Source organism: Schistocerca nitens, chromosome 3, assembly GCF_023898315.1.
Source record: "Schistocerca nitens isolate TAMUIC-IGC-003100 chromosome 3, iqSchNite1.1, whole genome shotgun sequence".
Classification (NCBI taxonomy): domain Eukaryota; kingdom Metazoa; phylum Arthropoda; class Insecta; order Orthoptera; family Acrididae; genus Schistocerca; species Schistocerca nitens.
Genome location: NC_064616.1, coordinates 677,640,928 through 677,654,263, shown reverse-complemented (window position 1 = coordinate 677,654,263; position 13,336 = coordinate 677,640,928). Strand labels below are relative to the sequence as shown.

At 39.5% G+C, this 13,336-nt stretch overlaps 1 protein-coding gene across 2 annotated transcripts in view; it reads right to left on the bottom strand.

The window, feature by feature from the left end:
- Positions 1-2,635: 2,635 nt before the first annotated feature.
- LOC126248633 (probable E3 ubiquitin-protein ligase makorin-1) overlaps positions 2,636-13,336 on the bottom strand; it is a 124,982-nt gene continuing 114,281 nt past the window's right edge. For both annotated transcript variants that reach the window (XM_049949808.1, XM_049949809.1), the window contains 2 exons: positions 3,154-3,304; positions 2,636-3,017 (listed from right to left, as the gene is read on the bottom strand). In XM_049949808.1, coding sequence (XP_049805765.1) covers positions 3,182-3,304 — 123 coding nt within the window. In that variant the 3' untranslated portion in view covers positions 2,636-3,017; positions 3,154-3,181. The remainder of the gene's footprint in view (positions 3,018-3,153; positions 3,305-13,336) is intronic.

Below are 13,336 nucleotides of genomic sequence, written 5' to 3'. Positions count from 1 at the left end.
TACATAACTTCAAGAAAACTACTACAATTTCATATAAAACATAACCGATAAATGCACTCAAACCAACCTGTATGCCCCAACACACAAAAATGAACACTATAAATTTGTTTACTAACTTTTTTCCAGCTAAATTTTAAACCTGGTGGGATATCATTTTTTATGTTGTGGTCTTCAGTCTTAAGGACTAATTTGATGCTGTTCTCCACTTTAGTCGATCCTATGCAAGCCTCTTCATCGCTGCATAAGTACTGAGATCTACTGTCAGCTGAACCTGCTTGCCATAATCCATTCTTGATCTCCCTCTATAATTTTTACCCCTCATATGTCCATTACAAAGTTGAAGATTACTTGTTGCCTTAGGATGTGTATACTATCTACTGATCCCTCCTTTTACAGGACTTCCTTTTCTCCCCAGTTATTGTCAATCTTTATAGCACATAAAAAATATGGCGCAAAGAAATAAAATTTCCTCCAAACCCTGCCTGGAGGGCCTCCCTCTTCCACAACATTGTCTTGACTTCCACAGCCAATGAGTGCCTACACTTGTTTTTGTTACACAGTCAACCATTTTCAAAGACTCTACAGTTAATGCTTTTAGCAGCACTGTTTGAATTCATTCACTGTTTTTATATTTTGCTTCTTTTCAGTCACAGGTTTACATAGCGTCAAAATTGATTCAGTTGATTCATCTCTTGCCACTGTTGTTCTAATTGCAATCATTTGACTTATGGCTGCTGGAACCACACTTGCCTGTTTCGACAATAAACAATGCTTTTGGTGCTTTTGTTATTTTAGTCTTTATGAAGTTTGCCACTGGAGTTCCTCACATGATCTACTTTTCATACTTTCTTTTCCACAATAACTTTTTAAATTACACTTTAACTCTTTCATATTTCCCACACCACAAATCAGACTTGTTCCTATATCATCTTTGAATCTAGCAGTCGCCATCCACGAGTTGTCATGAGTGTAGCTTTTGCAAGTGATGTCTCTCATGGAGGAAAATATTCTTGAAGACATTTCTTGTCTCTCACTACGAAAGCAGTTTGTGGATTCACTGTACTACTTTTCTTCACATCAAATTGTTATAAATCTTTTTCAATGCAGCCAACAACGAAAGTCTTCTCACCTTCAGTAATGAGCGTAGCCAAACCACTAAGCTACTTCCCAACTGATTGCAACCTACTGCTTTCTCTAAATGCCAAGAGCACTCTCAATGAGAAGTAATTGCTGTAAAAATTCATACTAATAACATGGACTTAGTGAGAGCTGTTTCAGTTTTATCTTCATGTTCTGGATTGGAATTTTTTTCGGATTTCTCTAGTGAACAACATTTTCTCATTGTCAGATGCCACTTTTCTTAATTTCACACCACAGCCTTTAAGAGTACTTCATCTTCATCCTGCTCTATATTGTCTACTTTCAATGCTTGGTTACCTTTAATAGCAATCTCCCTGTTTGATCCAGTGCCTATACACAGAATTACCAACTGCTCACTTCTGAATATAATTCATCAGCAAATCACCATTTTTCTTATATGAACTTTTGATCTTACAGTAAAAGCAGAAAAATCACTGATTTGCTAGTTTTCCTAGCATACAAAGCAGTTTCAGAAATTAGTTAACTTTAACCAGTATAACAATGATGTATCTATGCACTTTTGCTGTTTCACTTAATATTCACATTTCAACTATTTTATCAATCTACTCATACTTTGATCACATTCTAGAATTGTACAATCAAATCTGTTACATTTTGAATTATGTGCAGATAACATTGTCACTGTGAGTTCCGTTTTAATGTAGCATATTCAAACTTGTTTGATCTAATAGTTTGTTTTGTCAGTTAATTTGCCTTTCATCAGAACATAAAAAAAATCCACCTCCTTGCACCATACTACTATTGCTTATCATTGTTACAATGTACACTGAAATCTGTGCTCAAATGTAATTGTAAGTCCAAAGGACACAAAAAAAGAAATTTCCAACCCTGCTATATCCTCCACATTGTCACCAGCAAAACAGAAGTCAGGAAGATTTGTGGCAAAGTCTTAGACATTCGTGAGAAAAAAACTGCATCAGCATTTGTTTTGTTCAACCCTGCCTGAAAACCTCAAAACATGAGAAACATTTTTGGGAATTCCAGACACTCTTTCTTTATAAAAATTGTTATGAACCATATTTGTAAATGAAACAAAGTGCAGCCCACAGGAACTGCCCTATAAACTCTATGATCACTGACCTCTGTTCATATTGTTTGGCCTCATTGGCACGGCGCCTCTCTCATGACTGGGAAAACTCTTTAAATTTCTCACCTGAATTTTAGATTACATTAATCTGAAGTTCCAGTTTATGAGATACATTAACAGCAGAAACAAATCTAACACACAATTCCAGTTCAATTAATAAAGCAGTATAAGTTACCCAAAATACACCTGGAAAAGAGCCTCTTTTGGTCAAGTCTGCCTGAACTTTAGGTAATTTACACAGGTTCTAGCAATACTACCACATATATTCACTTCATTTTGCGCTCATCCACTTTATCTTTTCTCATGTACATTTTCTGGCCTTTTCGCACTTTCCTGTTGCCTCACCACTTTCTATTCTGTTAGGTATAGATCTCATTAAACTGCATCTGTGAGTTATATATTTTATTACATTGCAGTGGACATGACAAAGACATTAATTCAAACATTTTAAATTAATATAATTGGATGAAAAATATATGAGGTATTAGCACAGCCCAGGTGCATGTACTGACACATATCACAGTCAACACGTGCCCCATCAATGTCCCAGCTTTCACGGACTGTATGCAACCATCAGCAGTGCCACGTAACTATGAAAATGGTATAACATCCCCTCCACTTTCCAGTTCGTTACCATATTTCTATGTGACTCATCACTATTGCTCTAGTATTCATTTGATCTGTTCACAACACAGGTCTTCCTATACACCAGCGTCACTTCTGTAGATACCCAATTCGGGACAGTTGTTTGCACAGCAAGATCATGGGTCTGTAAGAGATACAACATTTGTTACTTTCAATGTTCACATTTGCAGCACTTTGAAGTACAAATTCATTCCAATAGAAACAAGATTTCAAATTAAAGCTACTGTTAAACTGATGTATAGTATAGAAACAGAAATTACATCTGCACAAAGTAGAAGGCGTTGCTTGTCAGTATGAAACATCAGATTCTGTACTCGATGAATCCAAGCTCTGTGGATACTGTGCGGGCACTGATGGCTGGTAATTTTCTGGGTCATCCCTCATTGCAATGAAGTCCCAAAGAACATAATCCTACAACAAAATTGAAAACAGATAATCTTATATGAAAGCAATCTAAAATAACTTTCTTCTTCTATGTAAGTATGTATGTGTGTGGTGCTGTAGCCACAAGGATGAACTAAATAACTGCATGTTTCAAGTAAATCATTTATGAAATGATAGCAGGGTGAACTGAATAAAAAGACTGGATAATGTGTATTTGTTTTACTATTTGTTTACATATGAAACATTTGATGTTTATTATTCATGACCAAAGAGTAAAATACAGAGCCCCAATTCTGTGTAATGTTTATATGATATAGTCTACAGCAACTTTCACACCACTATGTCAATCGTTATGGATGTACAATACCACAATATAGTATTTACTGTATTTGAATATTCTTCCTTATTTATTAATGTTAGACATGGTGCATCATGAGGGTATTAGGCCTGGCCACGGGGCTTTTGAAACCAGCCTCATATCAAGCCTCTGCACTGAGATTGGTGAGCCACCCCTTACCATTATGTGATGACTCCTCACAGTGCGGCAAGCCTGTAAGACACAGGTGGGCAACCAGCGGCCTGTAGGCCGGATCCAGCCCGTGATTGATTTCAATCTGGCCCATGGATGATATCCGCGGGAGAGGAAAAGGTGCTCACACTGTACTCTTCCTGGGACGCATTTTTTAGTCTTCTTGCCAATGCTTGGCTAGGCTCGGGACAGGTTTGCAGCTCATGATGCAGACCAGTGAAAGTCTTGCTGAAAGACTTGGCTAGACAGAACACAACCTGGTGACATGTCTGACACTGTGTCAGATGGCCAGTGCTTCAAAGGCATGGGGAGCCACACAGGCAAGAGCTGATCTCAGCAACTGGCTGTTGCTGCGTCAGCTGTCGCTGTGGATGTGGCCGATACCTCATCAGCTCTTTGCATGCGTAGCACAGTACAGAGGTGCTTCCCACCGCTGCTGCAGCACAGCAGTCAAATGCACGTGCTATCTACAGCCTATGTATGTGCTACATATCGATAGAGCGCAAACACTTGTAATAGGCAACAATGCCACTAAAATTGCCGACCGCCCGTGAAATGTGGCAATTTCAAACTAGTTCTCTGTTGTCAGTTCACATGTGAAGTTCTGCACTAGTTGTTTCTTAATTTCGTGCAAGTGTGTGTGCGCACGCGCATCGAGTTCGTTCACAAAATATCTGGCATTAAGCATATGAAAGTAGATGCTGAAAGTTGTCAATTCCAGGAGAAATGGACCGAGGATTACTTCTTCACAATGTACAACCTGTTTGCTTGTTGTGTAGTGAATCATTATCTGTTTTGAAAGAATATAGCATGAAAAGGCACTTTTCTATGCAACATACTGCTCAACAACAGCTTACAGGGCAACTGCAGAAAGCCAAAATTAAGTTATTAATTTCCCATTTGGATGCACAACAGCAAATGTTTGCCAAACTGAGGTCACAGTGTGACAATTTGGAGGAAGTAAGTTTTATAGTGAGTAGAAACATTGCCAAGTCTTTAAGGCCTATTTCTAAAGTTGAATTCGTGAAGAAGTGCCTCTTGGACATGTCTGGAAAAAAAAGTGTTTGAACAAATAAGTGTCACGATGAACAGTGGTTCGATGAACTAAAATGATGGCTGGTGACATTGTAAAAGGTAGTTTGATCATGTTGCCAATTCAAAGCATTTTCCATTGCTTTGGACAAGAGCACTGATTTGTCAGACAGCTCAATTAGTGATTTTTGTTCAGGGTGTAGATGTGGACTTCAAAGTAACGAAAGAATTACTAGCATTGCAGCCATTAAACGAATACTGGTTAAGATTTTTTCATGAAATTGAAAAAAATCATTGAATCCTTCAACCTGCAGCAGGGTCAATTCACTGGAGATTTTTCTGATGGAGCACAAAAAGGTTTTACTGGTACATTAAATGAAAAATCTTCTGAACTAAATATTGACATAGAAAGTTTAACAATTCTTTACTACATTATTCACCAACAAAATTTGTGTGCTAAATCAATTAAAACAAAACATGTCGTGGATGAGGTTACCATGAGCGTCATTTTCATTATGTCCCAAGCACTAAATCACTGCCAATTCAAACAGTATTTGAATGACCAGTGCTCCGAACATGAAGATTTAGCTTACCATTTCCAAGTGAAATGGCTGAGTAAGGGCAAAACGCTAAAACAATTTTTATGATTTTATGGCTTTCAAAGGGAATCCCTGGCTGAAATAAACAATCCTCAATGGATTTGTGATTTAGCATTTCTGGCTGACATCACAGCTCATTTAAATGAGCTTAAATTACAAACACCAGGAACAAGGGCAGTTAATTCACGAATTATACATGCATCTGAAAACTTTTCAGACAAAGATGCATTTGTGGGAAGTGCAGATGAGAGCTGGAAACTGTTACCACTTTCCAACAGTGTCAACTCATGACAATGTCAATTATTTTACTTATGCTGATGTGCTGAAATCATTAATAGTGCAATTTACCACAAAGTTTTCCGATTTCAGGAATGCACACTGCACGATTGCTATATTTGCTAACCCAATAACATGTGACATAGAAAAGACCCCAAGAAACCTCCAAATGGAACTTATTGACCTTCAGAAAGCTTTGTCTTTAAAATTTAAGTATGAAGAAGTAAACCTGGTTGAATTTTATAAAACTTAATTAATCTAAGAGAAATATCCGCAACTGAGATCATTTGCAAGAAGGAAAATTTGTCTTTTCGGAAGCACATGTATGTGTGAACAACTTCCTTTTCAAATGAAAGGAAATACATGCAACATGTGTACATAGTTAACAGACAACAACCTGGAAAATACCTTAAGATTCAGTATCAGTGACCTAGAATACAGGTATCAACGATCTTCTGTTCAAACTCAGAGCTCACATTAACCCGCTGCTGCTGCTGCTGCTGCTGGTGTGTGTGTGTGTGTGTGTGTGTGTGTGTGTGTGTGTGTGTGTGTGTGTGTGTGCGCGCGCGCATATAAAAACAAAGATGATGTGACTTACCGAACGAAAGCGCTGGCAGGTCGATAGACACACAAACAAACACAAACACACACACAAAATTCAAGCTTTCGCAACAAACTGTTGCCTCATCAGGAAAGAGGGAAAGACGAAAGGATGTGGGTTTTAAGGGAGAGGGTAAGGAGTCATTCCAGTCCCGGGAGCGGAAAGACTTACCTTAGGGGGAAAAAAGGACGGGTATACACTCGCACTAAGGTAAGTCTTTCCGCTCCCGGGACTGGAATGACTCCTTACCCTCTCCCTTAAAACCCACATCCTTTCGTCTTTCCCTCTCTTTCCCTCTTTCCTGATGAGGCAACAGTTTGTTGCGAAAGCTTGAATTTTGTGTGTGTGTTTGTGTGTCTATCGACCTGCCAGCGCTTTCGTTCGGTAAGTCACATCATCTTATATATATATATATATATATATATATATATATATATATATATATATATATATATATATATAGTAATTTTTTATCGTTCCTAATGGGTAATTGAAAAATTTGTGTGTTCAGCGTACTGGATTTAGACGAAGTTGCCATGTTTCACACGAGCTTATGTGCAATCCCATGATCTTGTAAAGTTTTATTTTGGGGTACAAGTTGTTACAATGAATTGTAAGGAACTATGACGCCGAGTTAAAGTATGGTGTAAAAATAAATGTAAACATCTGAAGATGGGGTGTCTTGTATTGTCACAGTCACGGGTGACAAAATTCTGCCTTATTCACTGGGCAAGCTGCTGTGAAGCCAGACAAGTTTCCTTTTGGCTGTACGGACAAATTTTTGTATTCCACTATGTATGATAAATATATCTAAAAACAAAGATGATGTGACTTACCAAACGAAAGCGCTGCAGGTTGATAGGCACACAAACAAACACAAACATACACACAAAATTCAAGCTTTCGCAACCAATGGTTGCTTCATCAGGAAAGAGGGAAGGAGAGGGAAAGACTAAAGGATGTGGGTTTTAAGGGAGAGGGTAAGGAGTCATTCCAATCCCGGGAGCAAGCTTAGGGATGAGTCCAAATATGTTATTTACAAAGCTGCACGTCACAGATGTCTTCGAACTTGGGCATTACAGGTGCTGATATTCCATCACATGAGTACTGTCTTATTGACAGTACAGTTTGTAAAACCTCTGCTGTCGTTTGTGTGATCAGTTTTGGCCTTTTTGTGCAGTATAAGTAACATACGACCTGTGCGTATCATTAGCAATGATACAAATTTCACATGTGAGTCAGCAGACCCTCACACATTCAATACTATTGTCAATACGTTAATATAATGACTGTCTGAGGGCGAGAGTTATCTTATTGTTAATACTAGAAATATCGAGGAACAGTACCAATGCCATCCAAAATATTCTTAGTATTGAGAGAGTGATGACAATGATTATCAGTTTGACAAATCATCATTATGTTCACTTGTTTAGAGTTCTTACTCATATAATTACTAGCAACTAATTCTCGTCTGTGATGAATGTATTAGAACACTGCAGCTGTTGAAACTGAGTAATTTATAATGAATCAGCTGCAACAAGTTACTTTTACAGGAATTTATTATTCCGTGATGACATTTCAAAATGCCTGAAATCCAATCTTCCCATAATTTCATTTATTTACATGTCATGAGCAAAGTTTCTTCACTAACAGAGTTGCAGAATTTTCCAATGAAAGTTTTAAGCCAGCTACCGCAAAATATCATAGATAAAGACACATTGTTTACGACACACAAATAAATGAAAACATGAAGAGAGGGTTAATATAAACTTACACTGAACAATGTTATTTTCAAGTCATAATTTGTTGGCATAGGTTGTTTGGAAAGCTGTGTCATTCACATCAATCTGTTACACCGTAAACATTATCGTCAAAGGCCCGTAAACATTAACATCACAGGCTCATTAGTTTTGACTGTGTGTTACGAGCACTGCTATCATGTTATGTGACAATGCGGCACGCAACCTGAAATATGCATGTGAATCCAGCCTGCGGGCCACCAAAGGTTACCCCTGCCTGTTTTAAGACATTATCCATATTACAGATGCCTGCAATCCCTATCACTGCTTTCCACCCATGGGAAGATTAAGAACTGACCACAAGCAATGAGGTCCTATGGAGAACATGCAGAAGACGGCCTTTTAGAGATGAGTGCAGAGAACTACACGAAGTTTGGAGCAAATCTCCACTTGGTTCTTGAAGAGATCCCGCAGTATTTTAAATCTGCTATATTTCAACAAAGGCTGCACTCCCTATTTCACTTTCAAAACTGTTTTATACTGAAAGAACGCAGAGTCTTGCAGCGGCAACACTGAATAAAAAGGTCTCAGGCTTCCAGTAATGTCAAATGGTTAAAATTCCACCAGCTTTAGACCTGGCACTTCCTGGCCACTGTCTAGTAGGATGACTGCCAGTGAGCTGCTCGTATGCCCTTATACAGGGTGTTACAAAAAGGTACGGCCAAACTTTCAGGAAACATTCCTCACACACAAAGAAAGAAAATATGTTATGTGGACTTGTGTCCGGAAACGCTTACTTTCCATGTTAGAGCTCATTTTATTACTTCTCTTCAAATCACATTAATCATGGAATGGAAGTACACAGCAACAGAACGTACCAGCGTGACATCAAACACTTTGTTACAAGAAATGTTCAAAATGTCCTCCGTTAGCGAGGATACATGCATCCACCCTCCGTCGCATGGAATCCCTGATGCGCTGATGCAGCCCTGGAGAATGGCGTATTGTATCACAGCCGTCCAAAATACGAGCATGAAGAGTCTCTACATTGGGTATTGGGGTTGCGTAGACAAGAGCTTTCAAATGCCCCCATAAATGAAAGTCAAGAGGGTTGAGGTCAGGAGAGCGTGGAAGCCATGGAATTGGTCCACCTCTACCAATCCATCGGTCACCAATCTGTTGTTGAGAAGCGTACGAACACTTCGAGTGAAATGTGCAGGAGCTCCATCGTGCATGAACCACATGTTGTGTCGTACTTGTAAGGGCACATGTTCTAGCAGCGCAGGTAGAGTATCCCGTATGAAATCATGATAACGTGCTCCACTGAGCGTAGGTGGAAGAACATGGGGCCCAATAAAGACATCACCAACAATGCCTGCCCAAATGTTCACAAAAAATCTGTGTTGATGATGTGATTGCACAATTGCGTGCGGATTCTCGTCAGCCCACACATGTTGATTGTGAAAATTTACAATTTGATCACGTTGGAATGAAGCCTTATCTGTAAAGAGAACATTTGCACTGAAATGAGGATTGACACATTGTTGGACGAACCATTCGCAGAAGTGTACCCGTGGAGGTCAATCAGCTGCTGATAGTGCCTGCACATGCTGTACATGGTACGGAAACAACTGGTTCTCCCGTAGCACTCACTCACCATACAGTGACGTGGTCAACGTTACCTTGTATAGCAGCAATTTCTCTGACACTGACATTAGGGTTATAGTCAACTGCACGAAGAATTGCCTTGTCCATTGCAGGTGTCCTCGTCATTCTAGGTCTTCCCCAGTCGCGAGTCATAGGCTGGAATGTTCCGTGCTCCCTAAGACGCCGATCAATTGCTTCGAACGTCTTCCTGTCGGGACATCTTCGTTCTGGAAATCTGTCTCTATACAAACGTACCGCCCCACGGCTAATGCCCCATGCTAATCCATACATCAAATGGGCATCTGCCAACTCCGCATTTGTAAACATTGCACTGACTGCAAAACCACGTTCGTGATGAACACTAACGTGTTGATGCTACGTACTGATGTGCTTGATGCTTGTACTGTAGAGCAATGAGTCGCATGTCAACACAAGCACTCAAGTCAACATTACCTTCCTTCAATTGGGCCAACTGGCGGTGAATCGAGGAAGTACATTACATACTGACGAAACTAAAATGAGTTCTAACATGGAAATTAAGCGTTTCCGGACACATGTCCACATAACATATTTTCTTTATTTGTGTGTGAGGAATGTTTCCTGAAAGTTTGGCCGTACCTTTTTGTAACACCCTGTATACACTAGCTGCCTCTGGTGCTCCCAGCATCACCATATATGGGCATGCGTTGACTCGCCCACTACAACTTTGTTATCGCTGGATCCCACACCACGCTGAGCCGCAGAGCGGCTCTATTAAGAACATTATTGGTGAATTTTACTTCAATGGCTTCTCTAATTACACTATCCTAGAAGTTGTTAAAGAGGCTTCATCAAATTTGATCCAGTGACTATTTTTTTAAAGCATGCTCAGCTGTAGTGTGTTTTTAGCAGAACATAGGCATCATACTATGTGTCCGACATAAGACTGGCCACACTCGCAAAGTATCATGTAGATCCCAAGTGTTCTGTGACCTCTGCATCTGTAATTGGTATCAGTAATTGTTGCATTTTTGTTGGAGGCCTGAAGATTGATTCATCTCTTGTCTGTTCACCAGACAACTTATCTTATCCAACAGAGAGCCACGGAAGAGCAAGAAAGCAAGTTTCTTCACCTGCTCTTCACTGGTTGTCTTATTGTGAATCTCATTTGATATCGAATCATTTATTTGGCAAACACTGTATGTGCTGTTCCTGAAGTTCTCACATAGGTGGGTTAGCTCATGGGGGCAGGTTACAGGCATCCAATATCTTCTTGCACGATGCACCAATGTTTGTAACATAGTGCGCTTCTGTGACAATGACTGACAGAATTCACGTGCAGATTGGTGTAAGTAGGTTTTCTACAGATTCTGTTACTGAGGCATTGTCTTTAGCAATTTCTATGGTAAACCGACATTACTGTTGCCAAGAGCAAGTTCTTCATGTCTGTGGGGCTACGTGATGAATGTGTTGCCAACATTTCAGATAGAAACAACTACGCTTTAATAGTGCTGTGTCTAATGCAATCTCTTCTGAATTCTTCAGGAAGATATTTGCAACAGCTGGAGGTAATAGGTTTCCATAACAATGTCTTCCATCTAACCGTAATACTGGCCTCTGTACAGAAAATAAGATACAAGAATATGCCTAAATATCTTGAATACATCAATTACAAAGAAGTAAGATATTAGGTCCCATGAGTTTGATAGGCACAATCTTAATCAATGCCACCACATTAAAACTGACCATTATGTAATCTTCACTATGTCAAAGACAGTTAATTCGGCTGATAAAATGGGCTGAAGGTTTTTTTTTTTTTCTGTAATGTTCACTGTGTCCCACATGTGGAGTGAGGGGATTGGTCAAGTATTTGGCCAGATTGCATTTCTGTGAGCCAATGAAGAATACAACAAGATGAAAGAGTGTCCCACTTTCATGGATCTTCTGTAAGATATAAACAGCAGGTGGTCCAGGTGCCATAGGGAGAAGATTCTTCAACACACTGTGTAAGACAGAAGACACTTCAGAAGCTCAGATGTCTCTTACTCCCATGTTGGGTCACATATGAGATTCCGGTAAGTACCTTCATCCTGTAGCATGCAAATCTTCATATCTTAGTCCGCACATTCCATAATTATGGTTGCAGTGCTCTTGGCAGCAGGAAGTATCACAATACTTTAATCTTTGCTTACTGCACCCAAAGTCACTGGGCTCAGCCCTGGTCATGTTGGGTGCTGGCAGCTTTGCTTTCCTAAGAATATGGCTCATTTTGTGCCACATATTGTCTGCTGGTGGCCTGTCTGTCTTACACCCTATATTATTTCACAGAAAGGGCTCCCCTGCGGCAAAGGTACAAGTTAACTCCTTAAATGCCAAAATTACACCTGTGTCTCCCTCTCGCCTGCAAGTTGACGACAATGTGGTCTGAGGATCTGTGGTCCAAAATGTGATATTGTTGTAATGAACAGATGCACCTTCCCTTCTGCTTCTCAGCAGTTCATTTCTATGACGACATTTGTTGGGAAACTGTACCTAATCCCAGTGCAAAGCTGTGAGCATCCCCTTTAGTTGCAGTTCCAGCTTTTGCCCATTGTTTTGCATTTTTCTCTTAGCAGAGTGAAGCAAGCATGACTAAATATCCTCCTGGAGGGGACAGTATTGAAGTGATGAGATACCATAACAAATCTTAGACTAGTCTTCAGCGCAGTAGAAATGGTAAGGAACTCTTATCAACGATCTTGCTGCATTTTCCCAGACGTTTAATGCTGTGTCACTTTTCCTCCCCATAGAGGTATCTAATGTAAAAATGTAGTCTTGTGGCGCTAATACTGAATAAAAAGTTCTCACGCTTCCGGCCACAACAAATGGTTCAAATTCCATGAGCTTTCAACCAAGCACTCCTTGGCCATTGTCGCGTGGTACGACTGTCAGTGGGCTGCTGGTATGCCCTTATTGGTGAAAAGCTTCTGGAATTCTTATTATCTGATGCATACTTTTTACTCAATGTTATGACACAAATATCGAAACAATTTCAATAGGTCATGCACTGTAACACTGATCTGTAACTAAAAATCTAAATTTAAAAATTTTTTTGCAAATACTGACTTTTGAAAAAACATTCTTCAATTAGCGCTCTTGAGAGGTATGTGTCAAGAACATAGATTAAGGATAGAATAGACCCATCATCAGAATTCGGAAAATGCTGTGGAACCAGATACTTGCATTCTTGGTTCAAAAAAGCACACACAAATTATGATAGGCACAAGTTATTAAAGATTTGTATGTCTTTACAAACATCAATGCATGAAGCATACAACAACCACCACTATCATATCTTAGCAAAAGATCTTGCTGAGAACCAGAGTAAATTCTGGTCCTATATAAAATCACTAAGTGGGTCCAATACTTCTATCTAAGTACATACTGACCAGTCTGGCGTCACAGAAGCAGAGAGGAAAAGAAAAGCTTACATTTTAAATTTCTCATTTAAGAAACCATTCACGCAAGAAGATTGTATGGACACACATGGATACAGCATGGAGGACATATATACAGGCATACCTGGTGTAGAGAAGCAACTGAAAGAGTTGAAAATAAGTAAGTCACCAGGTCTGGATGGAATCCCAATTTAGTTTTAAATAGAGTACTCCACAGCAT